This window comes from Chiloscyllium plagiosum, chromosome 19, assembly GCF_004010195.1.
Source record: "Chiloscyllium plagiosum isolate BGI_BamShark_2017 chromosome 19, ASM401019v2, whole genome shotgun sequence".
Taxonomy (NCBI): domain Eukaryota; kingdom Metazoa; phylum Chordata; class Chondrichthyes; order Orectolobiformes; family Hemiscylliidae; genus Chiloscyllium; species Chiloscyllium plagiosum.
The window spans coordinates 63,057,202-63,082,226 of NC_057728.1; the positions used below are offsets into that span (position 1 = coordinate 63,057,202).

At 41.6% G+C, this 25,025-nt stretch overlaps 1 protein-coding gene across 3 annotated transcripts in view; it reads right to left on the reverse strand.

Annotated features, from left to right (window-relative positions):
• LOC122559327 (carboxypeptidase M-like) overlaps positions 1-25,025 on the reverse strand; it is an 80,938-nt gene that overhangs the window by 30,582 nt on the left and 25,331 nt on the right. For all 3 annotated transcript variants that reach the window (XM_043708707.1, XM_043708708.1, XM_043708706.1), the window contains 2 exons: positions 19,268-19,365; positions 3,987-4,165 (listed from right to left, as the gene is read on the reverse strand). In XM_043708707.1, the coding sequence (XP_043564642.1) occupies positions 3,987-4,165; positions 19,268-19,365 (277 nt within the window). The remainder of the gene's footprint in view (positions 1-3,986; positions 4,166-19,267; positions 19,366-25,025) is intronic.

Sequence of the window (25,025 nt, forward strand, 5' to 3'; positions counted from 1 at the left end):
GGACTTGTCCTACCTGCCTATCTCCTTTTCCACCTATCCACTCCAGCCTCTCCTCCCTGACCTATCACCTTCATCCCCTCCCCCACTCACCCATTGTACTCTGCTACTTTCTCCCCATCCCCACCTCCTCTAGCTTATCTCTCCACGCTTCAGGCTCACTGCCTTTATTCCTGGTGAAGGGCTTTTGCCCGAACGTCGATTTCGCTGCTCCTTGGATGCTGCCTGAACTGCTGTGCTCTTCCAGCACCACTAATCCAGAATCTGGTTTCCAGCATCTGCAGTCATTGTTTTTACCTAACCAATGTCCTGTACAGTTGCAACATGATCTTCCAACTCCTGTACTTAATGCTCTGACCAATAAAGGAAAGCATACCAAACACCTTCATTATCCTGGAGGAGAAAGTGAGGACTGCAGTTGCTGGAGATCAGAGCTGAAAATGTGTTGCTGGAAAAGCGCAGCAGTTCAGGCAGCATCCAAGGAACAGGAGAATCGACGTTTCAGGCATAAGCCCTTCAGGATGGGCTTATGCCCGAAACGTCGATTCTCCTGTTCCTTGGATGCTGCCTGAACTGCTGCGCTTTTCCAGCAACACATTTTCAACCTTCAATATCCTATCTACTTGCGACTCCACTTTCAAGGAGCTATGAACCTGCACTCCAAGGTCTCTTTGTTCATCAACACTCCCTAGGACCTCACCATTAAGTGTATAAGTCTTGTCTGGCTAACACCTCCTGATGTTGAACTAATCCCTGGACCCAAGAACAGGCCCACTCACTGGCCTGTAACAATATGGAACGGCCAAGCAGGACTGCTCAAGTAGCCAACAGGCCGTTTCTAAACCTTCTGGACAGATGTCCCTTACTGAATAGGCAAAAGTAAGGACTGCAGATGCTGTAAACCAGAGTTTAGATCAGAATGGTGCTGGAAAAGCACAGGAGGTCAGGCAGCATCCGAGGAGCAGGAAAAATCGACATTTCAGGCAAAAGCCCTTCCTGATGAAGGGCTTTTGCCCGAAACATCGATTTTCCTGCTTCTTGTATGGTCCTTTACTGACTGCTGCAGGACCCACCCAACTGACAACAGCCCCCTGGACTTAACCAAGCACTGATCCTTAGTCTGAGACTAAGTCTGAGGAAGGACATTCTTGCTATTGAGAGAGGCCAGCGAAGGTTCACCAGACTGTTTCCAGAGACAGCAGAAATGACATGAGGAAAGACTCGATCACCTAGGCTTGTACTACCTGGAATTTTGAAGGTAAAAACAATGATTGCAGATGCTGGAAACCAAATACCTGGAATTTAGAAGAGTGAGTGGAGATCTCAGAGTCAAAATCCTGATGGGATTGGACAGGCTAGATGTGGGAAGAATGTTCCTGATGTGGGGGGATGGGGGAAGTCTAGAACTAGGGATCACAGTCTAAGAATAAAAGGGGGGTAAGCCATTCAGGACTAAGTTGAGGAAGAATTTCTTCACTCAGTTGTGAACCTGTGGAATTCTGACTGCTAGGGCCAGTTCATTAGATATATTCTAGAGGAAGTGGGTGTCGTTGTTGCCGAAGGGATCGTGGGATACAGAGAGAAAGCAGAATGGCTTACTTCGAATTGTATGATCAGTCATGGTGGTGGATGGCTTTGAATGGTGGTGCAGGCTTGAAGGGCCGAATGACCTACTCTTGCACCTATTTTGTTGGACAGCAGGACTGAAGCTGTAAGTTCTGATTGAAGCAATGTAAGAACAAGAGAAGGCAAGGAGACAAAAGCAGAAGTTGGAGAAACTCAGCAGCTGTGGCAGCATCTGTAGAGAGAGACAGAGTTAATGTTTCAAAGATCAGGAGTGTTGCAGTAGGACGCAAATTAGATGGTGAGTGAGTGCTGAGAGAACAAGCAAAAAGCTCTAGGATACACTGATGTGATCTGGGAGATGGGAGCTCGTTCCTGGCTGCAGGACTACACAGTGGTGTCACTGAGCTCCAAGGTACTGTTTGAGAGAGAGTCCGAGACATGCCACAGTAATGGTGAGGTTGCTGTCTGTCCAATGCCAACCTGTGGATGAAGAATCCAGGCAGCCCCAGCCCATGGAGCATGCCCAGAGATACTGGCCAACGCTGGAGCTGCAGCTCCCAAGCACCTGCTCAGACATCCATGTCACGGTTTTCAACTTGTGGAAGAGAATAGGAAATTGCAATCATAGAAGTGGAAAGAAGGTATGATTAAGGTGGGGGCACATGTGGATAAATGTTATGCTAGTCATATTCATAGAATCCAGACAGTGTGCAAACAGGCCATTTGGCCCAATAAGTCCACACTGACCCTCAATTTTCTACCCATTGAACATGGCCAATTCACCTAACCTGCACATCTTTGGACTGTGGGAAGAAACTGGAGCATCCAGGGGAAACCCATGCAGACATGGGAAGAATGTACAAACTCCACACAGACAGTCGCCTGAGACTGGAATCGAACCGGTGTTCCCCTGGTGCTGAGAGACAGCAGTGCTGACCACTGAGCCACCTTGCCCACCCCTAATGAGGGTCAGCAGAAGATTGAAGTAATATTCAAATGTACAGTTGACATCAGGCCACACAAAGGTAATGGGCCAAGTGCTAGAAAAAAGGATTTGAATCATGAAGTCATTGTTTTCGACTGACCCTGACTCAATGGACTGTAGGATCTTTTCCTAAGCTGTAAACCTCTGACTATAACTCACGAGATCCATTAAAACCACGAGTTTTCCCATTGATATTCAGTATCTCATTTTCCTGATCAGACTACATTTTCTCCAAGTGAATTTTCGTTGTTGGTGTCATTAAACAATTGAGAAGATTTCATGCATTGTTTCAAATCCCATCCTGGCAGAGTCACTGTAGTGACTGAAGATGAACCGATTCTCTAATGTGCATGCTGAAGCCTTTCTGCTGAAAGTTTGGAGCTAGGGTGCCCCTTGTGTCTTCAATGACCTACTCTCTCAATCTTGCACTGTCCAGAAAATAGACAAAAACCTCCAGAAAGGTTTCAATTCTTTCCTAATGCAGTTGAAGCTCTTAGGAAGAAACAGGAAGATTTGGTAGAGAATCCAGATGAGAAAATATGGACTCAGATTTCCAATTCCCATAGTCCTGCCCCATAGTGGTTCACTGTCCACACACAGACACACACAGACACACACAGACACACACAGACACACACAGCACACACAGACACACACAGACACACACAGACACACACAGACACACACAGACACACACAGACACAAATTCACCTGGTCCTCAGTTTTACATATATTTCAGTGAGATACCATCTTATTCTTCACTCCAAGGATGATGGTCCTTGACAACTCAATCTCATATACAAATAAAACTGAATTGTGGATGCCAGCGATCTGAACCAAACAAAAACAAATTGGAGAAACTCAGCATGTTGGGCAGCATCTGTGGTGAGAGAAACAGAGTTGATGATTCAAATCCAGTGAACCGTCTTCAGAACAGAGCAGTTAGCAGCTCAAACTCTAATGAGAGATCCTGCAACCACCCCAGAAGTCAATCTAGTGAATATTTGCTGCACTTCCCCCTTTGGCAACGATATCTATTAAATAAGCAGATTTTTAAAAAGGTATCTTTCTAAACTCCTTTGGTTATGTGCATATTTGTTAACTCCCTTGATAGCACCTTCTAAACCTGTGAGTTCCACTGCCTAAAGGAAAGAGCAGACGACCTGTTGGAACACTGCAAGATCCCCTCTAATCCATCCTCTATTTGAAGTTGAACCAAATCATTCTTCCTTCTCTATCACAAAGAAGGCCCACGAACTTCCACCCCAACAGCACTGTAAATCAACACATGGGCCGCAGCTGAATAAGCGAAAGTGGTGAGTTAACCTCCAAGGTAATTAGGAATGGGCATTAAATGCTGGCTGCAAGTTTAAAAAAGGAAACATGTGGACACAAAATAATTTTCAACAGTTTGAGAGAGTGTAAAGATTTTTCTTACCTGCCTTCAGATGAAGAGCAATCTGGTTTTTCACGTTGAGTGATTTCAAATCCATCTGGGTTCATGGATGGCATGATGTGAATCCGAACATTGTTTATTAGATTGGTTATCATGGTATCTTTATCATACATTTCAACCAGGTATTCAATCAAGTGGAGCAGGATTTCTCTGCCCACAACCTGTGTTAAACCACAACTGCGTTAATTCAACTGTTCCCAAAATGCTTCCCATTTCAGTGAAGATTCTGCTGTGGGTACATTTTAAGTACACAAGAGGCCAACTCCAGTTACTTACAACTCAAAATCAGGAAGAGCCTGACAAATGGCTTTTGCCCAATATGTCAACTCTTCTGCTCCTCGGATGCTGCCTGACCTGCTGTGCTTTTCCAGCACCACACTCTTGACTCTGATCTCCAGCATCTGCGGTCCTCACTTTCTCCTAGTATATTTAAGTATGACCAATTTTTAAAACAAAAAACCTAAAATGGCTAATGAAAGTTGCAATTTACTCCAATAGCACCACTTTATAGTGATTCAAATCAAAGGAATGACTGCTCTCAAGTTCACAGAGTTGCTTCAGTGTTTTCCAGTGAACTGTGAAGTCTTCTTACATGAAGATTCCCAGCCTAAGTTATACTTTCCCAGTTTTTGAATAACTTTCAGATTTCTAACCAAACATTCCTGTTGCACAAACTAAACATTTTACATTGGAATAGTTTCAAAAGCACACAGTCACCTCAAAGTCCTTTGTTTTAAAGAAAAATTGTGCTTGAGGCCAGTAAGGTTTCCTTGAAACTGCTCCAAATCATTCAAATTTTCTAAACTAACATCAATGCTGACCATCCTGAACCAAAAACAAGCTAAATGATTTCAATGTTTACACTCCCTATTGTAAACCCAGCAAAGCTCAAAACTTCCAGCAAGCCTTCAGAGTATCCTGCTCCAACATAAATGTGATTAGGCGACTGCTCCACTCACCTAAAAGAATTAATCTTTTATTTTTACAAAAACAAAACTCAAACCAAAGAACTGATCTTAAAAACAAGACTCAATAAAGTTATATTCATACAAATAAAATTTGACACATTTCACCACCACATGCAACATTAAAATAGATGGATTTATTTTCAAATTCTTAATTCCAAGATTTAAACAAGAGAAACAGGATTTGTTTTTAAAAGCAGAGTACTGCAACACCTGTCCAAGGCGGCAAAATTGAACTCTACAATCCCACAAGAAAGAAATGAGCTGGCGACAATTACAAAGGTGAAGCCACACTCTGCTCCAAGCACCTGGTCACTGGCGCCCCACTCTGGGGGTCAGGTATCTGAGGCCAAGACGATAGAAAAGAAAACCACAAAAGAGGCAAAATGAAATGGGCAGAGTGGACAAGATGTAAAAGCAATGGAGAAAAGAGGAGAAACTTTCATGCAGCAAGTTAGGATGACCGGGTGTGTGTGCGCTGGATGCAGGGATCATCAGGGTGCTGGAGAAAGGATTGTGTAACAAAATGAAAACAGGGCTACATGGAGAAGGCCAGGGAATGTTGGACTGGGTCAAATTGCCCTTTGAGATACAGTGCACATACAACATGCAGAAAAGGTAGTGTAGAATCAGGGTATTCAGTAGATTTCTCCCCCCCCCCCTACATTTCAGTGAGAAACTAGTTACCTGCTGTGACTGTCACTTAAGAATACCAAATTCAAAGTAAAAACAAATGCAATTTCTCTAATCATAAGAGCAGAGGTGCTCTGGCTAAAGTGTGACAAACAGGTGCATGCGTGTTGTAGGACTTTTTACTTACAAATTAACTTGACTTCCTGCACTAATAGGATTCAATCAAGCATTAATCAGGTCAACACTAGACTTCCCCATTTGGCTTGAAATGGCAGCTGCTGATCAGAACAAAAGTAGGAAGATATGCAAATCACAAGTTCAGAAGATAGATTGAAGCATAGAAAATAAGAACAAAGGATATTCAGCTGATCAAGCCTGTTCCATCAGTTAATGCACTCATGACTCTTCCTGCTCTCCCCCCATACACCTTGCCACCTTTACTATCTAGTAAGATATTTCTTAAATACGTTCAGGTGACTTTACCACTCTGCTGAGTGGAAGTTAAGAATACCACACATTCACAAGAGTGGAGAAATCTCTCCCAATCAGTCCTAAAATAGCCTTCTTCCCGAGGCCCTGACCCAGGGAAACATCCACCCTACAGCTAGTCTGTCCATGGGGTTTCAGAATTTTAAAAGTTTCAATCCGATCCCTTGTTCTTTTAAACTCCAGTGAATACAGTTTCAGTCAATTCAATCACTCTTCATACAACAATCCTGCTATCCCAGCAATCAGTCTGGTGCATACTTGTTTGGCAATGACATTTGTGTGCACAGTACTCCAGACATGGTCTCACCAAATCCCTGCTCAGTTGCAGCAAGATATCATTGCTACCTGTACTCAAATTTGCATCAATGGCTAACTTTGCATTTATCTAACTGCATGCTGCATGTGCATGCTTACCTTTCAGTGACTGGTATACAAAGACACCCAGATCTGTTGTACATCTACATTTCCTGATCTTTCATTTAAATAATGCGCCATTCTATTGTTCCCATTGAAGTGGATTATTTCACACTTATATTGCATCGCCCACATCTTTAGCCACTCAACCCCTTTGCACACATTCAATCCTACCCAGCTTCATGTCATCAACAAACTTGCAAAAATTACATTTGATCCACTTATTGCTGATGCAGACATTGTGAATAGCTAGGGATCAAGCATCAATTCCTACAGTCCCCCTCCCTTGTCACGGTCTTCCACACCAAAGTATAAAACTTTATACCTCCTGTGTTACATCATGGGGTAAACCCTCCTGCTTAATTTAATCCAGCAACACAAGATTTATCCTGTGCAGTAATCTGTGAAAATGAGGGGCCAAGAAATATTTAAAGTAAAAATTAAATTTCTCAAAGTATAACAATAATTAGCTAACAATTTCAACTCCTTCCTCCAACCTTTTACTTTCTCTATAATACTAGTCCAATAAAACCCCCAATTAAGATTTACCAAAAATTCAAATTTTCAAAACCAGCCAGATGTCGAATCTTCTCCTTACATTTTCCTGTCTTTTCTTATTATGGATTTCTGTTTCACAAGTTGCTGATCGATAAAGGTACCTTTAAGAGCTTTTTTCAGGTAGTCTTTTCATGCTGGTAGCTGGGCAGTTCTCCTCCCAACTGTTCAATTTTCCCCGGTCTTATACTACCAAAGCATTGGATTGTGTCATTGGCTTTTAATATTGTCAATATACTCAATTCAAACTTGGAGTTTGGTATTTTTCAGGGTATAATTTAAACTGATTGGCCTAATTTGAATTTATCGTGTCATTTCTAGGCAACCAGCTACCCTAGCTACTGGGACAAAAAGGTTACATTATATCTTGTTCAGAACATTTGGTGCTGTCAGGTAGTTCTGCTAACTTTTAACTCTTAAGGTACAGTACACATCATATTACCAGTTTCCTGTCTGCTAAGCATGCCAGTACAACTCCTCAATCCCAAGCCTTGCACATTGGCCTCTTGAGATACTTTAATCAACATCCGCATCAAGTGACTCTCCTTTATCTATACTGCTAATCACATCCTCCGCTCTAGTCAACTTAGTCAAACAAGACTTCCCTTTCAGAAGTTAAAAATCACACTACACCATTTTTCATATGTAAATCACAAAACATTTTTTTTAAAGTCACATTCTCAGGTAAACTAACTTTAAAAAAAAAGTTGTGATTTACAAAAAAGTGAAACTATCACAGTGTTTGAACAGATGAAAGACTCAACAAACAATCAAGGTATTTTTCAATGTATAATTTCAGTTACATCACACTGTAAACTTTTGCTATAAATTCTGTCTTACAATTGTGCCCTCCATGACCACCTGATGAAGGAGCGGCGCTCCAAAAGCTAGTGCTTCCAATTATACCTATTGGACTACAACCTGGTGTGGTGTGATTTTTAAACTTTGTACACCCCAGTCCAACACCAGCACCTCCAAATCTCCCTTTCAGAAATCCATGTTGACTTTGTCTAATCCAATTGATGGCTTAAATAGCCTGTCATTTGTAATAGATAATAATTTTCCTAGTTTTGACATTAGGCTACCTAATCTAATTTCTATTCCCTCCCGTTCTGTAAGAGAGAGCACTGATGACTTACATTTGCCACCCTCCAGTCTGCTGGGCTGGTTTCAGAATCTACAATATTTGGGAAGATGACAGCTGAAATACAATTCTCATGGCCAGCTGCTTTAGTAACCTGGGGAGGTCAAATACCAGGAACTGGGGGTTTATCAGCTTTCAGTCCCATTATTTCCTCCAGCACCTTTTCTTTGTGGCCAAGTTGGATTTCCTTTGACGTAACCATGTAGAAAACTAGTTGTGAAAACAGGCAGGAGGGGAAAGCACATGATGAAAGCATTAAGACAATAAAGCCCAAATTGAGAAGATGAACTCAATGAAAACACCTTTTGTTCTGTTTATTTCATCAGTTTTTGAAGGGGGGGGGGGGGGGGGGGAATTAAGCTTCTCTGGGACAAAATGATGGTTAACTGAACTCATGGCCAACAAATCAAAAAGGTGTGGTGCTGGAAACAGAGCCGGTCAGGCAGCAGAGTCAATGTTTAAGCTCTTCATCAGGAATAAGGGGGTGGCCCAAGGGGGCCAAGAGATAAAATGGGAGATGGTGGTGCTGGGGGAGCAAGTAGCTGGGAATGCTGTAGGTGGATGGAGGTAGGGGGTGATAGTGATAGGTCAGAAAGGAGGGTGGAGTGGATAGGTGGGAAGGAAGATGGACAGTGCCAAGTTGGAGGGTTGGATCTGGGATTAGATGGGGGAGAAGAAATTAAGAAACTCGTGAAATCGACATTGATCCCATGTGGTTGGAGGGCCCCAGGGTGGAAGAGGAGGCGTTCTTCCTCCAGGCGTCAGGTGGCTAGAGTTCAGTGATGGAGGTGACCCAGGTCTTGGCAGAGTGGGAGGGGGAGTTGAAGTGCTCGGCCACAGGTCCCATAGGATTATTTGGTGCATGTCCCAGAGTTGTTCTCTGAAACCTTCTACAAGTTGGCATGCTGTCTCCCCAATGCAGAGGAGACCACATCAAGAGCAACAGACTCATTAGATGATGTGTGAAAGTAGAGGTAAATCTGTCAGATGTGAAAGGATCCTTTGGGTCCTAAGGAGGTGGGAATGGTGCAAGGGAAGGTGCCAGGAGTGAAGGGTGGGTTGGTGAGGGCTGTGGACCTAACAAGGGAGTCAGGGAGGGATTGGTCTTTCTGGAATGTTGATAGGGGTGGGGAGGGACAAATATCTTTAGTGGTGGGGTTGGTTTGTAGGTGGCAGAAATAGCAGATGATGATGAGTTGTATCCAGAGATTGGTGGGGTGGAAGGTGAGGACCAGGGGATTCTGTCCTTATTGCTTATATTTTTCAATCATGTATTATGCTACACTTCACATTTCAGATGACAGCCTATGAGTCAGCATTAAGGGGTGGTGGATAAAATTGGAGGAAGTCAGACTACAACATTGCTCAAAGCAGTCTGAATATTATGCAATAGGAATCTTACGGGATGGGGAGTGGAAGAAAGAATGCTATATTTGATCTAAGTCAACATGGATTTCTGAAAGGGAAGTCATGTTTGACTAAATTGACTGGCATGGAGGAGGTAATTAGTAGAATGGATAAAGGAGAATGCACACATTGAAAAGTCTGTCTCTGTAGTAAAACCATGTGATCTAACAGACAAACTAAAGGTGGTTCAGAATCAGTATGCAATAAAAAAAAACATCTGTATTTGGTAACTTGGCCACAGAAAAACAGAAGTTCAGTCAGATGGGTTAGTTCTGAGGCATATAACTTCCTAACTCAAGGCATTATCAAAGACTTCAAGAGAAAGAAAGAAAGCAAGATAAAACTTGGCAGGTTTTGGTATGAACTTGTCAGATCAGAGGCTTCATGCATAAAAATTAAGTCCAATCCAATTTGTTTAGAAACCCAAACGAAGTCAAATTACTAAGTCAGCAAGCAAAAACACGAAAGAGAAAAAGCATTTCCTGCTATAATTATGCTCTAATTTCCTTTCCTGAATGCAATGTACATTTCTACATGTTCTGGCAGCTTTCACCCAAATGACTCATTTGCATGTGTAGTCATAGTATAATGACCATTAGTTTGGGCATGGGGTATCATAACAAACCCATACTCAGACACCCACCCAGCAGGGCATACCAGCTGTGGTCATATGATAAACTACCTTCTCTGTTAGACTGGAACATTTTAGGCATTGTATATTTTAAAAATATTGTCTGAAATATGCACATGTTGGATTAGTATTCTGTTTTGCAGCAGGAATCAAATACAATTTTATAAAGGATTCCAACAGAAGTCAGATGGCTGGTAGTGCAAGGCACATTTCAGCTGCATGATCCTTGAACTTCAGGATCCATGTGACCAGAAAGGAACCTCACACTACTAAGGCTTGAGAGCAGACGAGTGTGCAAACAGGTTCCTATAGACAGGATAAAGGACGAATACCTCGAATGAAACATTTGTTTGCATTTCACTGTTGTACAACATTTACTTGCATAACGGAGGCTGTAAAGGTTTCTATACGGAGAAAGGTGGAACAGAGCCAGGCAGAGTTGGGACAGAGTATTAGACAGAATTTTGTTTAGCCACTTTGAAAAGGTTGAGATTGTTTAAAGAAACATTAAGTTAAACTGCCTATTTAAATCTTATTGACTTGTATGGAGAATTAACCACCACAGATTCACCTCATGGATTAACTTTTGCATTTTTAAAATTTGTTCATTCCAAGATGCTTTAGGTTTGCTATAGTGTGAAATATGGCTGACTGGGCTAAGATATGGATTGAATAATTTTGTTGATTTGTTTGAAGTTTGTCACCATACAGGGAGATGTCAAGGAGAATTAGTGTAACAAGCTCAGGGTGATTCTTAGCAATCAGTCAGGAATGAGGGCAAATAATTTCCAGTCTGCTGCATGAATTAGAGATGACTGATAAAAATTGTGCATAGACAGCAAAACAAGTTGGTACCTGATGTTTTAACCATAAATAGTTTATTGGAGAGATTATTCAGAATGCTGGTCATTAGACTATAAAGATTCATCTGGCAGAGCAAAAATGAAGCCTCTGAACAATCTGACCTTTCCTCCATAACTTCTGTTACAATCCCCAGGGAAGTGTACTGTAAATAGAACTTTGCTATTCCTGAAGTTGTCGCAAATGTTAAAGTTTTTTTTTGAAAATGATACTCTGTATCCTGAGTCACCCAACTTTGAGACCAAGGTTGATAGAAATTATGGACCAGGCTGTACTAACAAGAGTTATTACCTGTACCTGGAGTCTAATTACTTAGAAGCAAGCAGAAAGAATTGTCTTATAAACTGAAACACTAATCCCCCTGCACAAACAGGGAAAACAGAACATTGGTGGGAAATAGAAAAATTGGAAAAACCAATAACTGCAGATGCTGTAAATCAGAAACTGCTGGAACAGCTCCGGTCTGGCAGCATCTGTGGAGAGAAATCAGAAAAGGATCGGAGGAAGAGTCATTTGAGTCAAAACATTAACAGGCAACAGGTAATGGGAACACCACCCCCTGCAAGTTCCCCTCCAATCCACTCACCATCCTGACTCAAGTATATCACCATTCCTTCACTGTCACTTGGTCAAAATCTTGGAATTCCCTCCCTAAGGGCAGTGGAGTCTACCTACAGCACAGACTGCAGTGGCTCAAACTGGCAGCTCAGCCCCACCTTCTCAAGGACAGCCAGGGATAGGCAGTATATGCTAGCCCAGTGACACCAGTGTCTCAAGTGAATAAACAATTGTGAATTTATTGCAGAGATTGTCAAGATTTGGCTAAATATATGTTACATCTGTGCTTGATAATCAGATTTAAATAGATTAAGGAAATACTTTTTAAAAAGATGGATACCTAGCTCATTATATTTCTAACTATCATATCTTCAATGAAGTGTGGTTTGTGCTGATTTCATAGAATAGAATCCCTACAATGTGGAAACAGACCATTTGGCCCAAGTCCACACCGACCCTTCGAAAAGTAACCCACTCAGACCCATTCCAATACCCTGTTACTCTACATTTATCCTTGATTAACATCCCTAACCTACATGTTCCTGAACACTATGGGCAATTTAGCATGGTCAAGTCACCCAACCTGCATATCTTTGGATTGTGGGAGGAAACTGGAGCACTCAAAACCCACGCAGACACGGGAAGAATGTGCAAACTCCACACAGAGTTGCCAGAGACTGGAATTGAACCTGGATCTCTGGCGCTGTGAGGCAGCACTAACCACTTAGCCACCTCTTTCTACATTAGAAATGAAGTGAAAAAATGGTGGCAAGCTACCAAATTGTTGACAGTTGTGCAAAGAGAAGGCTAACCACAGTGAACCATTGTAATTACTTGTAAAAACAACTGCTAGGAGGGTGCTGCATAAACTGTGGAAAACTGTTACAAGGTGCTGAGGGACATGAGTAAAATGGACACAAATGTAAATTATAGGAGAAAGTGAGCACTGTAGATGCTGGAGATCGGAGTCAAAGAGTGTGGTACTGGAAAAGCACGGCAGGTCAGGCAGCATCTGAGGAGCAGGAGAGTCAATGCTTTGCGCACAAGCCCAAAAAGAGCCTCATTCCTGATTAATATTTCGGCAGGAACCATCGACTCTCCTGCTTCTCGGATGCTGCCAGACCTGCTGTCATTTTCCAGCACCACACTCTTCGACAAATGCAAATTACGTTCATTACCCTGGAGGTTAGCTCTACTAGAAATGGAACTGGACTAGCTATATAAATAGTGATGACAAGAACAGGTCAGAGGCTAGGAATAAGTGGTGAGTAACTGTCCTGATTGTCCAAAGCCTGTCCACCATTTACTAGGCACAAGTCAGGACTGTGACAGAATACTCCCCACTTCCCTAGATGGGTACATCTTCAACACAAGAAACTGACACCATCCAAGATGAAGCAGCTCACTTGGATAATCAGCCATGATCACATTGTGTGACGCAGTGGGCTCAAAGGCCAGCCGGAACAGTAAGGACAAAGTAACCTGGAAGAAACAGTAATTAAGAATTGGGGAATGCTCTTGCAGCTATTTCTATTGGCCAACCAGCTCAGACAATTGGATGTACTAAATACTTCTAAACTTTATGTGAAGGAAAGATGATTAAGGGATACTTTGAATCCTGTGTGGCCAGTTATGATAAATCTTGGTTTTAAGAATCACTACTTTGAAAGACAAGCGTAGAAAACAGGAGCCCATTGAGCCTGCTCCACCATTCAATACAATCCAACTCCTGTTCCTGTTCCCTTCCCATACCCTTTGATCCCTTTAACCTAAAGAAAGGTATCTAACTTGGAAAATATTCAAAATTTGGCCTCAACAGTTTGGTGGTACAGAATTCCACAGGCTCACTACTCTCCAGGTGAAGACGTCTCACTGTCCTGAACGGCTTAGCCGGTATTCTTAGCCTGGGGTTCTGGTTCTGAATTCTCAGACACTGGGTTATCATTTTCTGACAACTCACTGACTGTGGACTGAATAGAATGGAAAAATCAGCTGGAGTCAATTACTGACGTAGCTATTGTTAAAAACCTTATAATTTGCAGTGTGAGGGGAACAATGACATTTAGAAAAGAAAATATGTATATTTCTGAATGTAAGCAATCCAAGCATCTTGCCATCTAGAGAAAATGATTGAGTGAGGAATCAAACTCTTGAAATGATGTTACATTTGGACAGACTTATTTCATAAAGAAGGGAAGAATTTTCACAAGTCAGCTAACAGTATTTCATTTGAAGGTTGCATTCCGTTAGATTTTACAGTCATTAGCAAATAAACAAAGTCATTCATTACATTTGTACTTGTCTATACATTAATTGTATTGGAAAGTTTCCATTACCAAAAGATAAAAATCCCTACAGATCTCAAACCAAAAATCAGATGGAAGAATCAGAGTAATAATAAGAGATGGATTACCAAAAGAGACAAATAAAACAAAGCAAAGAGAAACAGGAATGGGACACTATTTATAAAAACAAAGTTAATTTTCAAAGCCAGTGAAATTGTTTGGCAACTTCTGTTTGCTGCATTATTCTATGTCAATAATGTCAATAACATTTCAGATAATTCAAACATTGTGAATTATTTTCCTTCTATTATAGGGAACCATCAGCTCTATATAAGGACATGAACATGAGAGATTGTAAGTTTGTAGATGACAAAATAGATGGTGTAGTGGACAAGGAAGGTTACCTCAGTACAGCGAGACGTTGATCAGTGGGCCAATAGGCCAAGGAATGACAGAGTTTAATTTAGATAAGAGAAGTGCTACATTTCAGTAAGGCAAGCCAGGGCAGGACTTACACAGTTAATGGGGAGAGTTGGCAAACAAAGACCTAGGGTGCAGGTACATAATTCCTTGCAAGTGAATTTGCAGCAAGACTGTGCTGAAAACAGCATTTGGCACAATCCCCTTCATTGGTCAGTACATTGAGTATGGAGTTGAGATGTCATTTTGCAGATATACAAGACATTGGAAAGGACACTTTTGAAATACTGCATGTAATTCTAGTCTTCCTGCTATAGGAAAGATGTTGTGAAACTTGAAATGGTTCAGAAAAGATCTAGAAGGATCTTGCCGAGGTTGGTAGGTTTGAACTATCGGGAGAGGCTGAATAGGCTGGGGCTGTTTTTTCCCCAAGAACATCAGAGGCTGAGGGGTCACCTTAGAGAGATTTTAAAAAATCATGAGGTGCATGGATAGGGTAAATAGACAAGACTTTTTCCACAGGATAGGGAAGTTCAAAATTAGGGTATAGGTTTCAGGTGAGAGGGAAAAAAAATTAAAGAGGGACAACTTTTTCATGCAGAGGGTGGTGCATGTTTGGAATGTGCTGCCAGAGGAAGTGGTAGAGGCTGGTACAATTACAGCATTTAAGACATCTGGATGGGTCTATGAATAGGAAGGGTAGAGAGGGATATGGGCCAGGTGCTGGCAAATGGGACTAGATCAGTTTAGAATCGCTGGTCAGCATGGACAAATTTAACCAAAAAAGGTCTGATCTGTGTTGTACAGCTGCAATTCTACAGCATTTAGTTTTCAGGACAGCTCAAATGAAACTAATTCCAATTCAAAATGTAATAATCAAGTCAAGTATGCCTTTCAAGATTAAAACTAGTTAAGTGCTTTCCAAAGTATATGTATGAGCCAAAGCAACGGTCACTCAAATTTGGCACAGTAAATTTTGGATACTTGTGCTGTCAATTAAACTATTTAAGCTATTTATTCTGAGATTCTGGAGAAATTGCTGCAGATTGGAATGTGGCAAGTGTCAGTATTTAAAGACAGAATGAGGGAGAGAAACCAGGAACTACAGAACTGTTAGCCTCACATCAGTAAAGGCAGGGAAGTGATTGCTGTGCCCCTGGCAGAGATATTTGTATCATCAATAGTCACAGGTGAGGTGGTGGAAGACTGGAGGTTGGCTAACGTGGTGCCACTATTTAAGAAGGGTGGTAGGGACAAGCCAGGGACCTATAGGCCAGTGAGCCTGACGTCAGTGGTGGGCAAGTTGTTGCAGGGAATCCTGAGGGACAGAATGTATATGTATTTGGAAAGGCAAGGACTGATTAGGGATAGTCAGCATGTTGTGTGTGGGAAATCATGTCTCAAAAACTTGGAGTTTTTTGAGGAAGTAACAAAGAGGATTGATGAGGGCAGAGTGGTAGACGTGATCTATATGGTCTTCAGCAAGGCATTTGACAAGGTTCTAATGGGAGACTGATTAGCAAGGTTAGATCTCATGGAACATGGAGAACTAGCCATTTGGATACAGAACTGGCTTCAAGGTAGAAGACAGTGAGATAGTGGAGGATTATTTTTCAGACTGGAGGCGTGTGGTGTGCCATAGGGATCGTGCTGGGTTCAATGCTTTTTGTCATGTATATAAATGATTTGGATGTGTACACAGGGGTATAGTTAGTAAGTTTGCAGATGACCCCAAAATTAGAGGTATAGTGGACAGTGAAGAAGGTTCTAACTACAACAGGATCTTAATCAGATTGGCCAATGATGAAGTTTAATTTAGATAAATGTAAGATGCTCCATTTTGGATAAGCAAATCAGAGCAGGACATATACACTTAATGATAAAGTCCTCGGGAGTTGCTGAACAAAGAGACCTTGGAGTGCAGGTTCATAGTTCCTTGAAAGTGGAGTTGCAGGTAGATAGATCGTGAAGGCGATTAGTATGCTTTCCTTTATTGGTATTGCGGCTGTACAGGACATTGGTTAGGCTGCTTTTGGAATATAGTGTGCAATTCTGGTCTCCTTCCTATTGAAGGATGTTATGAAACTTGAAAGGGTTTAGAAAAGATTTAATGATGTAGCCAGGGTTGGAGGATTTGAGCTATAGGAAGAAGTTGAATAGACTAGTGCTGTTTTCCCTGGAACATCAGAGGCTGAATGGTGACCTTATAGGAGGTTTATAAAATTACGAGGGGCATGGATAGGGTAAATAGACAAGGTCTTTTTCCTGGGATGGGGGAGTCGAGAATTAGAGGGCATATGTTTAGGGTGAGAGGGGAATGATATAAAAGGGATCTAAGGGGCAATGTTTTCACACTGGGTGGTGCATGTTTGGAATGAGCTGCTAAAGGAAGTGGAGGCTGGTACAATTAAAACATTTAAAAAGGCATCTGGATGGATATATAAACAGGAAGGGTTTAGAGGGATAGGGGCCAAGTGATAGCAAATTGGACTAGATTAGGTTAAAATATCTTCCCATTATGGGTGAATTGGACCCAAGAGTCTATTTCTGTACTGTACATCTCTATGATTGTCTATTAAAGAATGGAATAGAGGTACATAGACATTTGGATAATAAATCGATTCAGCATAGATTTGAGAATGGGAAATTGTGCTTGACAAAGTAATTGATGTTGAAGAGGTTACTAACAAATCACATTTCTTTTCCTGTGCAGGTTGGTCAGAGTGCAGACATATTGAATTCAGGTTCCACAAGTCACTGCTATGCAGGAGCTCAGGTCTGCAGGAATTAGAGGGAATATAGCTAAAAACAGATAAGAGGAAAGCCATTGGGCATCAAAAACCTTCTGAAAACCCATTGACAAAGTCCCCGACAGGAGGCCAAGTAGAAAAATTAAAAATGGTAAAAGTGCGATAGGAGTCAACATATTGATATGGATTAATAATTGGCTCATAGAAAACACTAGGAACACCACAGATCAGTACTTGGAGCCCCAGATGTTCATGATAAATCAATAAGTGATTTGGTGGTGGGACCAAGTATAATATTTCCAAATTGGCAGATGATACAAAACCAAGCAGGAATGTGTCATGAGGATGATGTAAAACAGCTTCAAGAATCTGGAAAGAGTTAGTGAAGGGTAAGGACATGACAGATAGAATATAATGTGGGAAAATAGAAAGGTGTCCCCATTTTGCTTGAAGAAACAGATGTGTAGCTTATTTCTTAAATGGCAAGAGGTTGGAAAGTGTAAATGTACAAAAAGGATGTGGGTGATTTGTCAATAAGTCACCAAAGGCTAACAGATACAGCCAGCATTCAGGGAAATCGATGAAATGTCACACTGTATTGTGAAGATAGGGGTACAGGAATCGTGAAATCTGGCTTCAGTTTTATAGCAGCTTGGTTTTTAGACAGTAACTGCATTATATGCAATTTGGCCTCCTGTCTTCAGGATAAAAATATTATTGTCATGGAGTGAGGGTAACCAAGGTGCATGAGAGCATGCGAGATAGCGCATGCATATGAGGTCAAACTGGGCCTGTATTCTCTAGTCTTTCAAAGAAAGAAAGAAAGAATAAAATCTCATTGAAACCTGCAAACGTAAAAAAGGGATAGACAGAGCAGATGCAAGTGAGATGGTTTCCCAACTGGAGAGTTTAGAACCAGGGACACTGGGTGGAATAACTCCGGAAGCCCAACAGGAAAGTAGCATTGTTCTTGTTGAACACCAACATTGTATGTCTCAAGTTACGTCATACAGTCTAGTCTCAGTCTGGGATAGGCCTGCAGATACATCTTTGGATTTTTTTTATTTCAAATTTTAAATCAGCCTCTTCAGAGATGCTATTACCTACCTCTGGAGTAAATGAAACTTGAACCCACGTTTTCTGGCTTAGAGGTAGGGACACTACCACTGCACCACAAGGGCTCCTCTGGGCCTAATTTACTTTTTTCCCATGTCTGGAGTGTTATCATACAATCCAACAGCTTTCCCACCACCAAATCACTAATTTAAACATTTGACCACCATGCAACCACCGGTGCCTGGGTCTGCATTTTTTTTATATCCAGATGTGTGATCATCCTGAGTGATATTTCCATCAGCAAACCCAGCATCAATTCAAAGAAATTTTGATATCAAGCAACCAGTCACATTGAAAATTCTCAGGTATAAACCAGGAAGTAAAACAGATTAATTATCCTTCAATTTTTATAAGTTTTGCAGAGTTCAAAATAAAGATTTGCAATATACGTGGCAGAACTAAAGCAATTTTTAAATAAAAATCACAAAACCACTGAACATTACACAAAGTAATATCTTGCAGGGCTTGAGATTGTTCAGCAGTATGTAAGACTGTTGTTTAAAAATCCAGTCTACCTTATTAAGCAGGTGAGACTTTTTCCAGAGGTTTGGAAAGTCTTTTCTTACTTTGCTTTTAAGCATATACTGAAGCCCAACGTGAAAGGGAAAATTGACAGTATCACCAATAAGAGACTCTGAGGGAGAAAGGAGTTGTAAAAGGTTTGTTGTAACAAGTATGAAATGTGAACATGTAATGGTATTATTGGATAATATAGTCGTCAGTTCAGATTCCAAGTTAGTACAGTGTGAACACAATTGAATAAAAGTGAATGAGATACAACTTTGGAAATTATTTTGTGGAATAGTTGATTGTGAGCTTGTGATCTGTAAAATTGATATTAAAAATTTGTAATAAAAGTGAGTTGTACACCATCCTTGGATTATGTATATTGTGCATGTATGAATGTACATTTAAAACATGAGAAACCCAAGTCTCATCTGGTCTAAGGATCTAAAGGGTTAATACTCACCCTTTACACAGCAATGCATTGACAAATTTATTGTACTATATGGGATTCAAAGAAGAGTAAGTTACCTCATCACCATGGATATTCCCAATGTACTTCACATCTGGAATGCCTACAGTATGGTCTTTTGGATATTTTCCAATGGCCAGAACCCAGAGATTAAGACCTAAAAAAAACAAACATGCAAGAATAAAGTATGTTTTATTAACCAGGAGGTTCAATTAAGAGAACCATTCTTCGGGGAAAAGCAGGCAAAGTAATGATTTTTCATTCCCTTAAATTTTCTTCTCTTCTTCTCCCTAGCAACCATTTTGGGAATAATTTAACATTAACTGCTGTGTAACTGCAAATTACTATTCAGAACAGTCTAAGAAAAATCAGGAATTAGAAATCATGTCATTCTGGAATGTATACTGAAGAGGAGTGTATGAACAACTCAACTGAGTTCATGCAACTTTCCAGAGATTGACAGTCTTTTACTGGTTTTGTTTTCAAAGTTCCAAGAATATCCATTTCTGACTTTTGTTCACTCTTGCCTGGGGTGTGTGACTAGATATTCCCTTCAGTCAGTATTCTCCACTGAGACATGACAATGAATGCCGTGCAGCTACAGATTGGTCCAAGTGCTTCTTCACTGGTAACTTCACTTGTATGCTGAAATGCCTAAAAATCACAACAGAAACTGACTGATTTCCCTCAAGCTACTAACAGTAACATTGATAAAAAGCAAAGTAATGTCAAAACTGGACATTTGAAATATTTTTTTCAAAAATCCAGGAAATGCTGTAAATATTCAGCAGGTTGGGTCTTCATCTGTGCAAAGAAAAGTTACTGTTTGAGGTCAATCATCTTCACTGACTGAATTCAGAAAGTTCCAGAAATCAATTCAATTGTTGGTAACATCAACAGGTCAGATCCTGTCCCAACCAGATTGTGAACATCTCCCCAGACAGCAAAAGTGGAAAAGGAGGATTCAAAACCATCCACTGGTATGCTGTCTGAAGACAGGGGCATAGGGACTGAAATTTTCACAAAGTGGCCAATGCTGAGGCAAGATTGGAAAAGAAAATGCAACATTAAGATAAAAGGGACCATTTTTACCCAAGGTTTTGACAGGGAGATAAGAATCTAAAACAACAAGACACCTGTTTGCATTCACTCAATGATCCACGTGTGCCTCATTTATCATTCTCCAACATGGTAGAGAGCATAGTAACAGCTCAATGTGAAACTCAGCAGGTACCTCCCTGGATTCCTCTGGGCCTCCATTTTAGAATCATCAATCTCTGGCATACTCCATGAGTGCTGCCTGCCCACACATCCCTCTGTCCATGGAGGATGGCATCAGACATGCCCCAGCCTCACCTCATCAAGGCACATCTTCAGTTCACTGAATATAGGTCACCACAGCAATACTGCACCTTGTAGCAAGCTGGCACATGCAATCATTCTGTGCCTACAATAATGCTCACAGCATCTCAGCCTGCCTTTTCTTTTTTTGCACTCTGCTGCCTCATCCAGAGCTTAAAAGGTTCACACAACTTCCATCTTGCCTTGCATTTCACAAAGCCAGGCAGCTCATCCCACACAGGAGCAGGAGGGGGAAAGCAGAAGCATGTGTTGGCATGTTGCTGAAATGCACTGTACTTTACCAACAGCACACTTACAGCATGTACCAGCAGCTTATACAGCAAACACACTGATGTTTATCAACACAGTGGCCATGACTCAAAGGGAGCAGTCTTCAGTAAAAGTCAAGGAGGTCTAACAGGATGGGAGGATTCTGTCAGTTGGTAAAGGGCATAACCTGGTCTCTGTGCAGGGGCTCGGGGCAGCGAGGGGTTCTGTATTGATGCACAGTCTGAGGGGGCCATGTTCAGGCTTGTGGATCCTGTACAATTAGTCAGGAGATACCACGGTAAGTCACGGAAGTGAGCAGAGATCAGTCAGGACTATCCTTCCACAGGAGTGGTGGGGACCACAGCCCATCTGGGGTGGGGTTCGAGTTCTGTTCACTGAAAGTCATGGCAGGTCATCAGGGCAACTGCTGGGGCGGGACAATCTTTTGTAGTGACTGGACAGAGCCAGGACAACTCCATATATGGGGCCAGGGGTTGCTGAGGGAGGAGAGATGTTGTATTGGAGGACACGTTACTGTGGAAGAGTGGGGGGGCAATGGTGACCAGTCACCTGGCTTCAAATTGGGAGAGTGGGGTAAGGAATAGAAGGCGTATCACACTGTTGGAAAAACTAAACTGAAGGCTTCGGGTTCAATAGGTAAAGTGCAGAGATAAAAAAACAGAGCAGGAGAGTGCTGAAATGACTCTTAGCCCATCTTTGGGCAAATTCAGCATTAGGCAAATTCAGCATTAGGAGATGCTGGAGATTAGAGTCAAGTGTGGGGTGTTGGAAAAGTACAGCAGGTCAGGCAGCATCCAAGGAGCAGGAGACTTGATGTTTCAGACAAAAGCCCTTCATCAGAAATGAGGCCTCATTCCTCGACACTCCTCCACCACACTCTACACTAAATTCAGCCCTTGGTCACTTTCGTGGGAGCTGCTGACTGGTGTGGCATTTATTGCCAGTCCAGAGTTGCCCTGAAGGGGATGGTGAGCTGCCTTCTTGAGTTGCTGCCATCATATCAGTCCCATCATGCCATTAAGGAGGGAGTTTGGATTTTGACAGTGACACATTTCCTAGTCAGGATGGCGAGAGATTTGGAGGTGAACATGCAAAGAGGTGTTCCCATGTATCTGCTGTTCATGTCCTTCTAAATGGTGGCAGTCATGGATTAAATTGTAAATAAGGAATATAAATCACTAAAATGAAAAAAGTTTCAAACAAGAATTGTTGCCTCCCAATTGGAATAATTTGCTATAGTGAAACATCATGGTTTCCTAAATTGCAAATCTATGAAGCAATTCCAAAGGAAGAACCACAATTAATGTATAACATCGGTGGAAAATCTATAGAACTTAAAAATCAAATTGTTGGAATACATGAAGCATGGCAACATCTGTGGAGACAGGATGCAAGAACCAGCCCTTGTGATCCATTTAGATTGCACAACAATCTAATGCAATTTGATTGACCTTGAACGTCTGATTCAGCTTTCAATTCATTTCCCACATCCATTAGTTCCTAAAAGCTAAGGATCTGTCTTTTAGAGACTGGAAAGTCTTGAAGACTTGAAGTCCAGGTAGATAACATCCATTTGATTCTCCTTGGTCTAATCTGCTCACTACTTCCTCAAAGAATTCCAGCAGATTAGATTAAGGAGAACCAATGGATGTTATCGATCTGGACTTCCAGAAAGCCTTTGATAATGTGTCACACAGGAGTTAGATAAGGGTCCATGGTGTTAGAGGCAAGGCACTAGCATGGATAGAAGTTTGGCTGTCTGGTAGAAGGCAGAGAGTGGGGATAAAAGGGTCATTCTCAGGGTGGCAACCGGTGACAAGTGGTGTTCCACAAGGCAGTGTAGGGACCACAACATTTCACTTTATAATATACTGATCTACATGAAGGAACTGTGGGCATTCTGGCTCAGTTTGCAGATGACAAAAATAGGAAGAGGGACAGGTAGCATTGAGGTGGCAGGGAGGTTGCAGAAGGATTTGGACAGGTTAGAGTGGACAAAGTAGTGTCAGATGGAGTACACAGAACATAACAGTGCAGCACAGGCCTTTCGGCCCTCGATGTTATGCTGACCTGAAACTAATCTGAAGCCCATCTAACCTACACTATTCCATTTTCATCCATATATTTAACCAATGACCATTTAAATGCATGTAAAGGTGGAGAGTTTATTACTGTTACAGGCAGTGTGCTCCACACCCCTACTACTGAGTAAAGAAACCACCTCTGACATCTGTCCTATATCTATCACCCCTCAGTTTAAAGCTATGTCCCCTCATGCTAGCCATCACTATTCAATGAAGAAGGCTCTCTGTTCACCCTAACCCTCTGAATATCTTGGGTCTCAATTAAGTTACTTCAACCATTTTCTCAAAAGAAAAACAGCCTCATGTCCCTCAGCCTTTCCTCAAGGCCTTCCTTCCATACCAGGAAACATCCCAGTAAATCTCCTCTGAACCCTTTCCAAAACTTCCACATCCTTCCTAGAATGTGGTGACCAGAACTGTACGCAATACTCCAAGTGCAACTGCACCAGAGTTTTGTACAGCTGCAACATTACCTTGTGGCTCTGAAACTCAATCCCTCTATCATTAAAGCTAACACCGCATGCCTTTTTAACTTATCAACCTGGGTGACAACTTTCAGGGATCTATGTACCTGGACACAGATCTCTGCTCATCTACATTATCAAGAATCTTATTAGCGCAGTATTCTGCATTTCTGTTACTCCATCCAAAGTGAATCACCTCACTTTTCTACATTAAACTCCATTTGCCACCTCTCAGACAAGCTGCAGAGTTGGGCTATGACCCTCTGTTACCTACAACATCCTTCTGCACTGTCCACAAGTCCACCAAGCTTAGTGCCATCTGCAAATTTACTAACCCATCCTTCTACGCCCTCATCTAGGTCACTTAGAAAAATGACAAACAGCAGTGGCCCCAAAACAGATCCTTGTTTTACAACTCTCGTAACTGAACTCCAAGATAAATATTTCCAATCAACCACCATCCTGTCTTCTTTCAGCTGGCCAACTTCTGATCCAAACTACTAAATCACCCTTGTTCCCATGCCTCTATTTTGTGCAATAATCTACCATGGGGAACCTTATCTAATGTTTTACTGAAATCCATATACACCACATCAACCGCTTTACCCTCATCCACCTTTTGGTCACTTTCTCAAAGAGCTCAATAAAGGTTAGTGAGGCACAACCTACCCTTTACAAAACAGTGTTGACTATCCCCAATGTACTCCTCTCTAGATGATTATAAATCCCATCTCTTATAGGCTTTTCCAAAACTTTACTCACAACTGAAGTAAGGCTCACTGGTCTGTAATTACCAGGGTTGTCTCTACTCCCCCTCTTGAACAAGGGAACATAATTTGTTATCCTCAAGTCTTCTGGCACTATTCATGTAGACAATGACAACAAAGATCAAAGCAAAAGGCTCTGCAATCTCCTCCCTGGCTTCCCAGATAATCCTAGGATAAATTCAATCAGGCCCAGGAGACTTATCTATTTTCACACTTTCCAGAATTGCTAACACCTCCTTGTGAACCTCAATCCCATCTAGTCTAGTAGCCTGTGTCTCAGCATTGTCCTCGACAACATTGTCAGTATTCACACTGGAAAAAAAGAGAAAAAAAATCATTTAGTGATTCCCCTATCTCCTCCGACTCCACGCACAACTTCCACTACTGTCCTTGATTGACTAGAAAAAAAATTAGGGCCATTCTTTTATTTCTGATCTACCAATAGAAAGCTTTAGGGTTTTCCTTGATCCTATCTGACAATGACTTCCCATGTCCCCTCCTGGCTTCTCTTGGTTCGCTTCAGGTCTTTCCTGGCTAGCTTGTAACTCAAGCACCCTAACTGAGCCTTCACATCTCATCCTAACATAAGCCTACTTCCTCTTGACATAAGATTCAACTTGGTACAATGTGGGAAAGTGTAAGGTCATGCACTTTGATAGGAAGAATAGAGGCATGCACTGTTTTCTAAATGGGGAGAACATTCAGAAGTCTGAAGTGCAAAGAGACTTGGGAGTTCTAGTCCAGGATTCTCTCAAGGTAAACTTGCAGGTTGAATCAGTAGTTAGGAAGATAAATGCAATGATGGCATTTATTTCAAGAGGACTTGAATATAAAAGCAGGGATGCACTTCTGAGGCTCTGGTCAGACCAC